Source organism: Aptenodytes patagonicus, chromosome Z (genome assembly GCF_965638725.1).
Source record: "Aptenodytes patagonicus chromosome Z, bAptPat1.pri.cur, whole genome shotgun sequence".
Classification (NCBI taxonomy): Eukaryota; Metazoa; Chordata; class Aves; order Sphenisciformes; family Spheniscidae; genus Aptenodytes; species Aptenodytes patagonicus.
In genome coordinates this window covers 1,543,176-1,556,282 of record NC_134982.1, presented here as the reverse complement: position 1 = coordinate 1,556,282, position 13,107 = coordinate 1,543,176, and the positions used below count along the sequence as shown (strand labels likewise).

Here is a 13,107-nt window from a genome sequence, read left to right as displayed (position 1 = left end):
AAAATCTTAGATTATATGTATCCCAAGTGTATTTAACATATTACCTGAGGCCAAGCTAAATTACAATCTAGAATTTCCTTTTGTGAATTCTCAGCAACTGCCACAGAGAGCAAAACAATGTCTGGTTCATGCTAATTTTATTAGGGAAGGGGAGAGGAGATGGATTTAACTGAGCTGCTGAAAAAGCATCTTTTTACCTCTCGGAGCCTTTCGCCAGACCATTTTCAGTTAACACTTCACATTTTTTTGAATCTGCAAATGGCGCAGTCTCAGTTGTGGCTTTTAATGATATTTTACCGACAGAGTCACTTCTAGTAACATTTAATTTAACGAGGAGCAGAGCCTGTCACAAAGCTGCCCCAATAAAAAAAATAAACACCCCCCCTTTATTTTCCTTTCTCAGGTGCTTCATTTCAACAACCGATGTTACATTTCAATAACCTGAAGCAACAGAAACTATGGGCAAATATTTAGCTTAGGGCATTGTAGGTGGACAAGTCTGAAGGGGAGAACTGTTTGGTCAAGGATAGCTGGGTAAGGATACCTGAAAAGCAAACTTTTTCTTGCAGGGGGGAAGCAGGAGACAGCTGGGATATTTTAATTTCCGTATGAGATGGCAGACCTCAGTTGTGAAGGCTCTGGATGGTGGTCAGCACTCAAGCTTAGACACAAAACCTTGCCCTTGGCCGGAGATGGAGCGTGCCGAGGGCTGTGGAGCCGTCCCCAGCGTGGGACGGAGAGCGGCCGAAAGCCCTCTGCTCTGCTCGGCTCGGCCCCGCTGGCTGGAGCAACGCCAGCCAGGCTGGAGGAGCCGCCTGAGAACTTCCCCCAGCATCGCACGAGGCTCAGGAACGGCCCTGCTGAATAAAGCCGTGCTCTCAATACCGCTGGAGGCTAATTATTTTATAATCACCTAACCGACTATCACGACAGAGCCTAGTGCGGGGGCATCCCCGGCGCGCAGCAGACCGGGGGACACGGTAATTATCAAATAATTGGCCACCAGAAGAAGCTCCTTCCTTTCCCTAGCAGTTGCCTCACACTCGGGCATCAAAGTTTTTCTTTCTTTTTTTTTTTTTCCTTCCCTTGTGAAAAAAAGGAGGAATCCTGTCTGAATCCTGTCAAATAAAACTCTAAATGTTTGCATTTTCCATATGATGTCTAATCCTATTTGGAATGCTTCTGAACATTTGGCCTTGATTACATCTTAGAGCAATGAATTTCACAGGTCACTGTGTGTTGAATAAAAAGTATTTCTTTTTGTCAGGTTCACTGAATGTTCCCTTGTTCTTTAATTATAAGGCAGGATGAATAGGAGAGCTAGATTTACCTTCTCTATGCTGTCCATTATTCTATGTACCTCTATTATGTCTCCTCCTATTCAGCTCCTTTCTAAACAAAATCACCACAATCTGTTCAACCTCCCTTCACATGAAAATCCTTCCATGCTTGCAATCATTCCTGCTGTTTGTCCCCGAACTCCTCCTAATTCCACTACACTTTTTGGAGATAGGAAAACCAAAACAGAAGACAGCTCCAGGGAAGGTATACACACATGTATGTATATGTAAATATACACCCAAAGCATATACCCCCAGTCCATCAGTTTTGGTGTCCCTTCTCATGTGCCTTTTCAATTCAATGGGTTTTTGGTCTTGTTGTTAGGGATTCTTGCACGCTGAGGAGAAATTTCCATGCGACTCTAGCAGAGGCATATGAAATTATGAATTAATTAATTGAAATTCTTTCTTCTAATCTGCCCTGCCTTGCCCTTAGCATGAGGGATGAGCAGGGGATCAAGCCTAGTCCTCCACAGCGCCACGCAGCAGTGAACTGGCCATGGATCTGTCAGGTCCCTTTCTCCTCCCACATATTTTCCCCTAGTCTTAATTAACCTAAATAGCTTGAACCATCTGAAAATACTGCCAGATAACTCCTTGTTCCTCTCCTCCATTCCACGTGTGAGTAAGCAACTCTATTTCTGGAATGAAATTTGGAAGTATAAAACCGAGTGCCTTTTAATCCTGTTGAAGATTGCGCTGATCTAGTTCAGCTCTGCACGTGCACAACTTTGCTGCTTCCTAATCGAGAATTGCTGTTTCTCAGCTCCTACAGGACCGTTATTTTTTTCATTAACTTCTGCTGAGGGACTTTAAGATTTCTGTAGACTCAAATGCATCGTGTTAAATGGTTTTCCTTATTATTTTTCTGACATATTAAAAAAGAAAAAGATTGAAGAGACATGCTTTTCCTTTGCAAGAGGAAAATATTGCAACTGCAAAATATTTCCTTTGCAAAGTGCAAGACGTCTGTCCTGGAGACCCAAGTGGTGCATATAAGGGAAATTACAGACCTGATCCCACAGACTTTTGTGACACACCACTTAGCCAGGCAGCAGCGACAGACCGGGGACTCAGTACACAAGCACAAGCTCATGAGCCCAAGGAGGGTCTGCAGAGCCAGGCTTCTCTGCACCGGCTATTTCACGTTGCAGAAGGGTCACGTAATCCAGAGTGAAACACACGCCACAGTGAGCACATGCAGCTCCAACTCTGAACTACCTTCTCCCCCCAAATTTAAGCACGTGTTTAAAGCAAGGACAGGATTAGCTCTCATTCCTTAAACCTTCTCCAGCCCTGCACGCCAAAACCACACCTTACACTAAAAACTGCACCCAGTTTCCCAAGCAAGTGAAACGCAAGGGTCCTGAGTGAAACGCAACACTAAAAATCTTTTTGAAAGCAAAAAAGGAAAAGCATTTCAGGACCTGGGTAGGGGCAGTGACTTTATGTTCACCTGGCCTTGAAATGAAAGCATAAATGAATCCCCGAAGATTTAACACCCCCTCATGCCCCCCGGCATGCATGCATGCACACAATCTGCACCTCTGTGCACGTGGCTATGAGAAGAAGGGTAAACTGGGGCTGTGCAGGTGGCCCCTGAAGCGCGACCACGCAAACCACCCCTGGAAAGGCACAGGAGAGCCCAACCTCGCTGCTGCTCTCGCTGGTATGTGCCTGCCTCACTGCCATGGGGCAGCTCTCCCCGGCACGCTCCTGCCTGCTGCCATGGGGCTGCTGTTCCCCATACACCCATCACGGTGCCTGTCAGTGACTTCTTGGTGCACCCGTGCCCCCAGCCAACCCAAGCTACGTCAGCAGGGACGGTTAACAAGGCTGGACGCAGAGCCGAGCAGCTCGGTACCAGTGCCAAGAGTCGTGCCAGCTGGGCTGAGGGCACAGGCAGGGACAAACAGAAATGGGTGCACTCGCCGCCATCAGGGTGAAACGCGCATGCACATGTTTGTAGCTGTACAATAGCTCACACACACACACTGCGTAAAGGAAAGGCAATATCACTCCCTCCACGAATACGCACGCACACATTAGTATATAACACCTCTGAGAAGCAGCAAACCCTTGCAGACCCTTACACCCATCCACCCCTCCCTTCCCTGTCCTCAAGCCCTTGAAGTCAGTTAGTTTTTCACCCCAGCGCTGCCGGTGAGTCCCGTGGCTTACCATGAGCGAGTGCCGGTTGGCGGAGAGCAGGCCGGTGCCGTAGCCGGACCCCAGACCGGCCATGGCTCCGTTGTGCGACGGCCCTATCAAGCCGTGCATGTCGGCGTGGCCCCCTGGCATGGCGGTGGCGGGCCCCACCGCGTGGTTGCGCAGCACGTGGATGGCGTCATCCAGTCTCTCCAGGCGGTCCTCGATCCGGCTTTGCTGTTTGTGTGCGAGAAACAAAGCGGGAAGAGCATCAGCAGGCGCGCAGGGCCGCCCAGCGCCGGGCACGAGGCGCTGCCGCCGGTGTGCGTGGGGCGCGCGGGGGCACGGCCACTGACAGCCAGTCCTTCCTTCTCAACCCCTTGGTGTTTTTTGTTGGTTTTGGCTTTTTTTTTTTCCTTTTTCTTTTTTTTTTTTTTAAAGGAGTGGTTTTGTTTCCCTAGGGCAATGTTTAGAGTAGCGTTGTGGGGAAGGAGAGAGCATGGTTAACACGAGTACAGCTTTGATTTTCATGGGCAAAACAGGTTCAATGATTCCTCATGAACATAATCATTACAGTACATATGTTGCCCTCTATGTCTTTGAAAAGTTTTAGTGATACTTAAAAAAAAAAAAAAAAAAAAAAAAAAAAGAAGTAGAAGTAAAGAAACAAATATACCTCTAATTGTAATCAATCTCTGACTGGGATTTTCCTCCCCCCATCTAATCCCAGGATCACACACAAAGAGAGAAAGAGAAACTACCAGGTCCTACAGTCCCTTGCTGCCAGTTGGATTTTTTCCCTACAGGTATGCATCCTGAAATCACTTTTTATCACTGGTAAAAGCAGCAATAAATACTCTTCCCTAACTGAGCAGCTTACAGCCGGTGAGCAATGTGGCAACGACTAGCAGCTAGGGCCGTCCCGGGGGGTGAGGGGTGCAGGGCTGCTCCCAACCCCCCCCCCGGCTGCAATGCCATTGGGGTCCCTACAACCGAGTGCCCGGGAAGGACGGGCCCTCGCCTCCCACTTCTCCAACCACCCTAAAAGCACAGCCCACCCACAGCCCTGGGGAGGGCCTTCCAGAACCCCGACCGCTGCTTTCCCCAGTTACTGCCTCCCAACACCGTGCTCTTGCTAAGCCAAAAAATAGCCCCTGAGGTGTGCTGCTGGCAGGGCGAGGACGAGGAGAAGCAATGGGCTGCAGGGAATAACAACCTTGAGGCTTCAGTTTGCCTGCTGCACAGGCTGCTCCACGGAAGGAGGGACCCGTGTCTGCGTGTCATGCTCTGGGAACAACCCACTGTGGGAGCCACTGCCCACAGAACCCCCCGCTGCACCCCCTGCTCTGCTTCCCCCAAGCCCCACCGCTGTCCTCGGCTATCCCCAGCACAAGCCATGTGTGGACCTGGGCACCTGAAGTCTTTGCTGTTTAATAAAATATGAAAGGGGGAAACTCAACAGGGCAGCCCCCAAGCACTGGGGAACGTGAGCTGCAAAAATAATTAGGCATAGCTTATGGACCTCTTCAGCAAATCTCTTAACCAACCCATTGCTCTCCATAAACCAAAACAACTAAAAAAAACCTCCAGAAGACAGATAGCCTAGAAAATATCATGATCAATCACGAGAAGGATTTCTGTATCGGTCCATGCTAATTCCTGACTCTGGCAAACTTCTAACGAAGCCAACAGGACTGCTGCATCACCCCGTACTAGGGGGGTTAAACACTGTGCCCTCAGGATTATCTGATTGCTTTTATTTTTTAAGGACATTTTTAAGTTCTAGCACTATTTATTTTACACCCAACAGTATGTCAGGCGTTTCACATCAATTAGTGAAACCCCCTAGACTTCCAACTGAGACCAACAACCAACCGAGAAGAGCGAGACAGAGGACATCGGATTCTCTACAGTTCTTCTCTGTCCTAACATGCTTTTGGCCAGCTCCAACTCTTACTTAATCTTTCCATTAGGAAAGGTAACAAATCTTACTGACATTCCTTTAACCCTCTGTGCCATGCGAGCATTTAGGACCAGCTCGGCCTGGCAAGCTGAGCCCATCGGCTTTTCCTGCAGAGAAGACTCCTGACCATCACTGCTGCATCGGTCGCGCTCCCTCCCTCACTCCACAGGACTGACAGACGCTCCGTCCTGCGTGACAGCCACCACGGCTTCCCACTCCCATTTTCTCTACAATCTATTCCATCTGCCTGCTCATCCTCCCCTCTTTTTGTGGTCCTCGTTCCCCTTCTCAGTAGATTTCAACACCGCATCCCCTGTCAAACAGGAGACCCTGGCCAGCAGCATCTCAAACCACATCACGTGTCTAGAGCACGGGGCACCCATGATACGAATTTAGAGGTGGTAAAATCAAGTCCGAGGGCATAGCAGTCACTAACGAAATGAAAACCTGCGTGAGAAGAATGGATGAGAAATGGAAAGAACAGCAAGTAAAATACTGAGGCAGAGGAGGTCACTAATCAAAACATACCAAAGAGTGTAAGGGACCTTCATAATTGGGAGATGATGACGCTTGACCTCCATTTCTAGACCAAACAGCTGTGCCTGCTAATAGTAAAATTGGAATTACCATTAGAACTATGCAAACAAAAATGTCTTTCAAACTTTTTGGACAGTTTTGTAGACATGTAAATGCCGTATTCCAGATAGACTATAGAGCAGACATATGGAGAACTTCCAAAATACACACGGATGAAAAAAAAAGGTATTTTGTAGCAAAGCACGTAGATGCAGGCCACAAAGTTCCCCCAGGCTGCTCCTCCGCATAGAGGGCTGCATTCATTCGGCAGCTGGAGCTGCGAGAGGCTCCGGGAGAAGGAAACGTCTCGGTGGTGGAAGGAGAAGCAGCGCTGCCGCAGGGTGCTGCGGGGCGGCTGGACCCCTACGCGAGCCCAGCACAGACTAGCCCATTCTCCTAGCCCTGCTTCCAGACACACTCAGTGCCACTGATTACGTCATCCCACCATCAAATTTACAAAATCTTAAAAAAAGAAGTCAGTAAAAGCACTGCACACAACATTCACGTATACGCTGATAAGGTTTGCGCTCTCTTTGGGCAGATTATTTGGTTTGGCCCAGTGAGACCGCCAAAGGTCTGACCGAAAACCTTCTGGTTTGTATCCGCTGCTCTAAATCTGTTCCTGCTGCTGCGGGAAGAAAAGGGTTCCTGGTCTCCAGCAGCATTTTCTAAGGAAAAATCTGCCCTTGTGAAAGAGGCAAACATGGGGAAAAGAAGTTTTTTTCAGCTATTTTTCCCAACAGCTTTTATATATATAGCACAACGCTTAGACAATTTATAATACTCTTTTGAACGAGTGATCTTCTGAATGATCTCATAAAACGGGGTTAAGAATTTGAGATGGAAATATTAGGATTTTAGTCTTAATGTCTACGTTGAGTGGCATTTGCTTGGACTGAGACAGGCCAGGGTGGAACTCAGGCAATTTTTTTTAGGCTCTCACGGTTAAGATTCTGTTTCTCATAAAAGTCAAAATTATGTCAGTTCTAATTAAAACTTAAATCTTCCCTTTTCTGGTCCCCATGGAGCTTTTAGTTGAGGTTTTGCTACAGCACTGAATGAAGCAATGAGCAGCAATCTTTACTTTCAAAATAATTTTTAACTAGCCCTTGATATCCTTGAGGGAAAGCGTCTTGCATGCTAAACACTTTCAGCTCTTTTAAATGCACTTACACTCCTTATTTTTATTTATTTTGACACTCGGTTCTCCCTATTTACCCAGTAGAGCCTGCAGAAAGCAACGCAGCCCAAATTCACATGGGATTTTTCTCTTTGGCTCGGCCCCTTCCATCGGGAAGGAGGGCAGCGCCTCGCTAGGTGAAACGCAGCCCCAGTGCCGGGGGTGCTACACCTCGGGGGTGATTCCAGGCAAAATAAGGGCAGAAAGCCCTTTTCTGAGGTGTGGGAACCCCCCAGGCTATGACAGGCCAGGTGGTCCCTCTGTCCCCCATCCCCTGCTGGGGGTGGCTTTGCGGGGACATTTGTTGACTGGATGTCACCCCAATGTTACGTGCTCCTTCACAGCAGGTGAGCGTGATGGAGGTGGACGTGGCGCCCTCCTGGACCTCGTCCTGCAGAGGCTGCCAGCTAGCACAAGCCTCTCTCCATCCCTCCTTCCAAAAGGGTCTCGTCACTGTAGAGCTGCTATTAGGTCTAGGTCTCTGAGGCTGGGACACCATTTTAAAGGATCAAGAGCCCAGGAGCTCCCTCCACCTCTGTCGTGCGACTCGTGCCCCATGGAGAACGCGGGATGGATCACACCTCTCGCCAGCGCTGCCCTACGGGAACATGGTGGCCTTTTAGGATTCCCAGTGAGGTTAACAGGATCCAGGGCTCATGCACAAAGAGGAGGAGACCGGGGTCTTTGGTTATGTGTGATACAGACCTCGTCTCAAAGGGGGGGATGGGACGCCAAGAGGCCTTCTCCAAGGCGTTAGCATGTGCTGCGTGGGAGGAGAAGCCTAATACTCTAGCTGAAAAGTCTCAAGGTTTAAGAAATCTGAATTACGTTCAGGTAAACATTTAAAACACCTGATGCTCATGGGAACTACCCTGGGCCTCCGGATCTTTTCAGTTTAGGCTTTTATTAGTAAAGTGGGTCTAGTTAAAGTATGCAATTATTATAAACAAAGTATAAAATTAATCAACTGGATTCACAGGGGCTCAGTTTGTCCAGAGACACATTTTACGGATCAAACAGGCTTTTGCTGCAGCCCCAGGAGGGGATGGGGGAACATACAAGGAGATGTACCTGGCACGGCCACCCCGGAGCGAGGCTGCCGTGAGGGCTTGGGTGTCCCTGCACAGGGGCACGGCCACGGCACGGGGACACGCTCTGCACAGGGCAGAACTCATCTGCCACGAGACCCCGAGGGCACTGCAGGAAGCCGCAATAAGGATGCACAAAACCACTGCTTTTCTGTAAATGCATCCGCCCGAGAGCTGCAACGACCTTCTCTCTGCATTGGAAATACAGCGTGTAGGACACCTCTCTGCTCATCTCTGTGGGACCACCAGCCACCTGCACGTGCTGCACAGCAATACGGGAACCGCCTGGTGCTGCCGGCTGGATGCACATCTCACACCCAGTACCGTAGGAGCTCATTTAGGCATCTCCTACCAAAAATATGTTGAAACGTTCAGTAAAATAGAATTGTAACAACAATACCTGAGAGAGAAGGGGGAGAACCAACAGGAGTTGAAGGATTTGATGAAAAGCTGTTGTTGGTGTGATCTGGAGAATAGATCTTTAAAAGATGATACAGAATTAATCTAAAGCCATCACAAACTGATGCAGAAAGAAATATGGAATTCTTATGCATTCAGTTCATTTAAATGAAAGCAGGACAGGTTAAAAAGCCTCTTATTCAAATATTAATATTTTTATAAAGACAAAACTGTATTAGATGCAGGAAGCTAGACAACAGACCCCTTTTGATGGGAACAGACACTAGCCAATTAAGCGATGGTTTCTGATTGTCACACGGATCTGCCACGGTAGATATACACATTTTCATTGCATAGACTACTTTACGAATGAGCGTCATTGAACGAAGCCTTAAAGCACGCCTGAAAATTGCTTTTTTGTTATGCTGAAATCCCTTAACGGCCAAAATAAAGCAAAGGGAGCAGAGCACGTTAAACCCTGGCACAGCGGGTAATCCGCAGCAGCAAACTCCAACTACTTGTCCGCTGCTCCGGTGAGAAAGCCCCCGCGTGCCCCGTGCCTGGGCGAGGGTGCTGCCGCCCCGCGGCGTCCCCGCTCACCACCCGTGCCATTTGTCAGGGCACCACTTCAAAGTGGATTCTGTACTGTATCAGTTATTTCAGGCAAACTAGAGTCTGACTTTTCGTCTTTTTCAATGAAGCATCGAAGAATATGCAAAAAAAATTAACTCTCATGAGAACTCAATGGAACCCACTCTGCCCAGAAAATAACTATAGTGGTCCTTATTAAAAGTCAGCCCATGCCAACTGGTACCGCAGCGATAGCTGGGGCACGGCAGGGTTTCCTCCCGCCTTGAGCTGGAAAACTGCCGTACCCCAGCTACCCAGGTAAGAGGTGGTAACTGCTGACTTTAACAGCAACCACAGTAACTGAATAGGTGGAAACTGCCATGAAAAATAGAAAATCTAAAGGCAAATTCAAAAGGAACCCTGTTTGCGGATGGCTCGGTAGTGCAGAAGTCATCCTGCCGCTGGGTTCTGTTCAGACCTCCCTTGCCCTAGGAAATGCAGTGTGTGAAAGACTGACAGACACAGCTCCTTGGCACCCAGTCAATGTGACCAGGTCAAGGCTTCCCCTCTTTCCATTTCTATTCTACCATAAAATTAGGTCTAAAACTTTTTAAACGCCATTTTGCACTGATTGTTCAGTTGGCAGTAACTCCACGCGGGTGACCTCTGAGACCAGATCTCTCCCGTTTGCTGTTCATCTTCGTAAACTCCAGGCGTCCAATTCTGATTAAAGTTCACACTTTCAAAACGGTAAACGTGTATTCCAAAGTAAATATTTCCTTACAGAGGCAAGTGCTTTCCCCAGCGCATCACCAGTCTGCGAGCTGCCTGCTGCCCCACTTCCTCTGTTTGCTGAAAAACAAAAGACTCGATGTAAAAACAGACAGTAAGACATCATAGACTTCTATTCCTGGTCCACTTACTCATAATTTAATTGCATTTTAATGTTAATTACATAAAATTAATCTTTAATTACCATTAATTTGTTTGCTAAGGTAGATATCAAACGCATTCATGCTCCACTTTTGCAGATAAAATATAAACTTGACATGCTGGGTTTTTTTAAAATATATTGCGTATTTGATAGTACTTGGCCATATGGCTTTACTTTTTCTGAATGAAAGGCTTCTAATAGTAGAAGATGCGCAAAGATATGGAAAATATGCAAGCGCACAGCTAGGAAAGCCCGTGGCGAGACGAAGCCTGGGCTTGGGGAAGGGCTCCTGCCTCCCCTGCCCCGTGCACAGACCCAGTGCCCGTCCAAGGGTGCTGAGTTTGTGCTCTAGGATGTGCAAATCCGCTCTAACGAGGGTTTTCTTCTTCAAAAACTCTAAGGCACTTACATATAAGGGCAATATCTCACATATAAAAATGTCAAAAACTACTGCAGAGGAACATTATAAAGGCGGCAAAGACAAACTCCCCGGAGCTGGGAACGCCAGAGCTCAGCCTGCCTGCACAGCCCAATTTCTCTCTCTGCGCCCGCACTGGGAGCAGTCATTAATTCCAGGCTCTTGCCACGCTCCCAGGCAGTCCTAGCCTCCCTCGCTGCAAGGGAAGGACAAAGTGCCATTAATAAGCAGCTACCCGGTATTTTGTTTTCTCCTCGTTCGCTCTGTGACCCTGGTCCTTTGTATACTTTTCAATGCACGTTTTAAAGACGTTATTAAACTCATATGGACTTTTCCAAAGTGTTCCTTCTGACTTCACTCGAACATTTCATGAGCATTTAATGAAATGATTTTTCACCATCTCTCAGGTGATGGGATTGCATCTTTTATTTAAGAAATTTAGGGCAAGAAAAATCATGGTGTAGCAGGCCACCAGTTTCTCACGCTCAGGTGATAGGATTGAAACTTCTCCGTTACAGGAGAAAAAGAAGGAAAGAAAAATTAGGGTGAAACATCCCACCAGTTTCAGCATCTGTATGTCCATTTATAAACTAAAAGCGCAGCTTTGGCTGACTGCTGCCCGTGATCAATACTTCTGCTTTCATCTCCGAGGACCCTAAGTCAGGTGGCCAGAAAACAAGAAACAAGAAGTCGGTAACGACCCCGGAAAACCTGGATTAATGTCTGGAACATGAGGGCTGAGGCAGGAGAGGATCCTGTAACGCAGAGGGGCTTGAAGGGCTTCAGTCCCCCTGTCTCCCCCCAGCAAGCCCCTCGGCAGGCTCTGCACCACGAGGCCCTGGGATCCCGTGCCCAGAGGACTTCAGGAGCAAACCCACCCCCTGCTCTGAGCCAGGTGCATCCCACGGGAAAAGGAGTCAGGGACCAAATTGCCCACGTTTGTACCACAAAGTGCAAGCACAGGCACATTTTTGGTCATTAAAAAGTAATATTAAAAAGCCTCCTCCAAGTTTCACCCCAGCATTATGCAGTTAAATACTCAGGGCATGGGAAGGAGCAGGGTTGGATCCATTCTACAGCTCTCTGATTTTGTCATTGGTGTAACTACAGTCACTAATAACTGCATGTGTATGGACCAGCACTCAAAGCTGATGAGCTGATCTGCCTGTGGATGTTGCAGCTCCACAGCAGCAGCAGGGATATCTGGGCTTCGGGGACCTCCCTGGTCCGAGGGATGTCCTGCCATGCCCCTTCAGAGCAACCTTTCTGCTCCACCTCCTCCAGTCTTCCCACCCTGAAAGCATTTATCTCATCCACTGTCTCCATTAGCTTTTCCTAGTCTCCATCCCTTGCCCCTTTCATCCCAGCCTTCCTTGCTTAGCAGTTACCGTATCTCTGCTGTCAGAGGGATCAGTTATTGATCCTCCATCCTGCCTAAGCCCAAAATTTCTAGCAGCAGCTTCAGCAGGGTCTAGTTAGGAAAACTTAAGGAATGGCACAGAACGGTGTTTTCCTTCTATTTCTCACGTACAACGTGCATGTTATTAAATTTAAGAAATGCAGCCCTTTACATTTAACCTGACTGTGCAACTTGGACGTTTCAGCATTTCTCCTACAGCAGACTCCTCTGGAAAGGCCTCAAGGACTACGGGTGTCCCAGATGCCGCTAGACAAACTTGTACAGTGCAGTTTGCAAGTACGTCTTTGCTTACTCCTTTTTTTCCCCTTTTGTTAGTTAAACTTTTACTTTTATTATTGCTATTTGAAAATGTGCTCATCTGCCGATGACAGCTTATTTGCGATCTCAGCTCAGTTTGAAATTAGGCATCAAGATGTATAAAGAAAGATACACAAAGAAAAGTGAAGACAGATAGAACAGGCGGTGTCAGCTAGAGATACAACTTATCAGGGTAATATAATGTTGTAAATGACAACCTAAAGGTTTGCGACTTGAATAATACCAGGCAAATGTCCAGAAATTCAGTTACTTCACTCTAAAGTGAACTGTGAATCTAAATCTAGATCATGCATTGTTTTTTCCTTTTTCTAAGTGACTCTAACTACATTATTCTAAAATTAAGTCCTACATTTGTCTGTCTGAAGGCTGATTTCTCCTAATGAGACAAGTTATACCAGTCCTGCGGGAGAAGCAAACGCAGGGACCACAGTCTTGCTCCATGTACTCGTGGAAACCTGACAGTGCTGAGCTGGGCCACGTATTATATTAGTCACCGCTAAGAACAAAGGAATTCTTCAGATATACTGAATATTAAACTTTTCCTGAAAGACTTTGAAGAAAAATTAATGCAGTAGGCCTGGAAAACATAAAGGGAGAGCCTCAAGGATGGGCAGCAGTGTGCAAAGTTCCCTTTTGCAGAGAAGAGGAAGCTTCACTGGGAAAGGGATGCTTGAAAAGCAATACAGCAGAGGTTTGTAACATGGGGAAGGCAAGCTCGCATCACTATTCATTGCTCTCCCCGTATAAAAACTG

General features: G+C 47.5%; 1 protein-coding gene across 1 annotated transcript in view; it reads right to left on the bottom strand.

Moving 5' to 3' along the window:
• The window catches only part of LOC143172469 (transcription factor 4-like), a 242,469-nt gene that overhangs the window by 15,707 nt on the left and 213,655 nt on the right, over nucleotides 1-13,107 (bottom strand). Inside the window, exons 12-15 of the mRNA XM_076361966.1 lie at nucleotides 10,049-10,116; nucleotides 8,696-8,774; nucleotides 5,980-6,056; nucleotides 3,522-3,725 (exon numbers count right to left, since the gene is read on the bottom strand). Coding sequence (XP_076218081.1) covers nucleotides 3,522-3,725; nucleotides 5,980-6,056; nucleotides 8,696-8,774; nucleotides 10,049-10,116 — 428 coding nt within the window. The remainder of the gene's footprint in view (nucleotides 1-3,521; nucleotides 3,726-5,979; nucleotides 6,057-8,695; nucleotides 8,775-10,048; nucleotides 10,117-13,107) is intronic.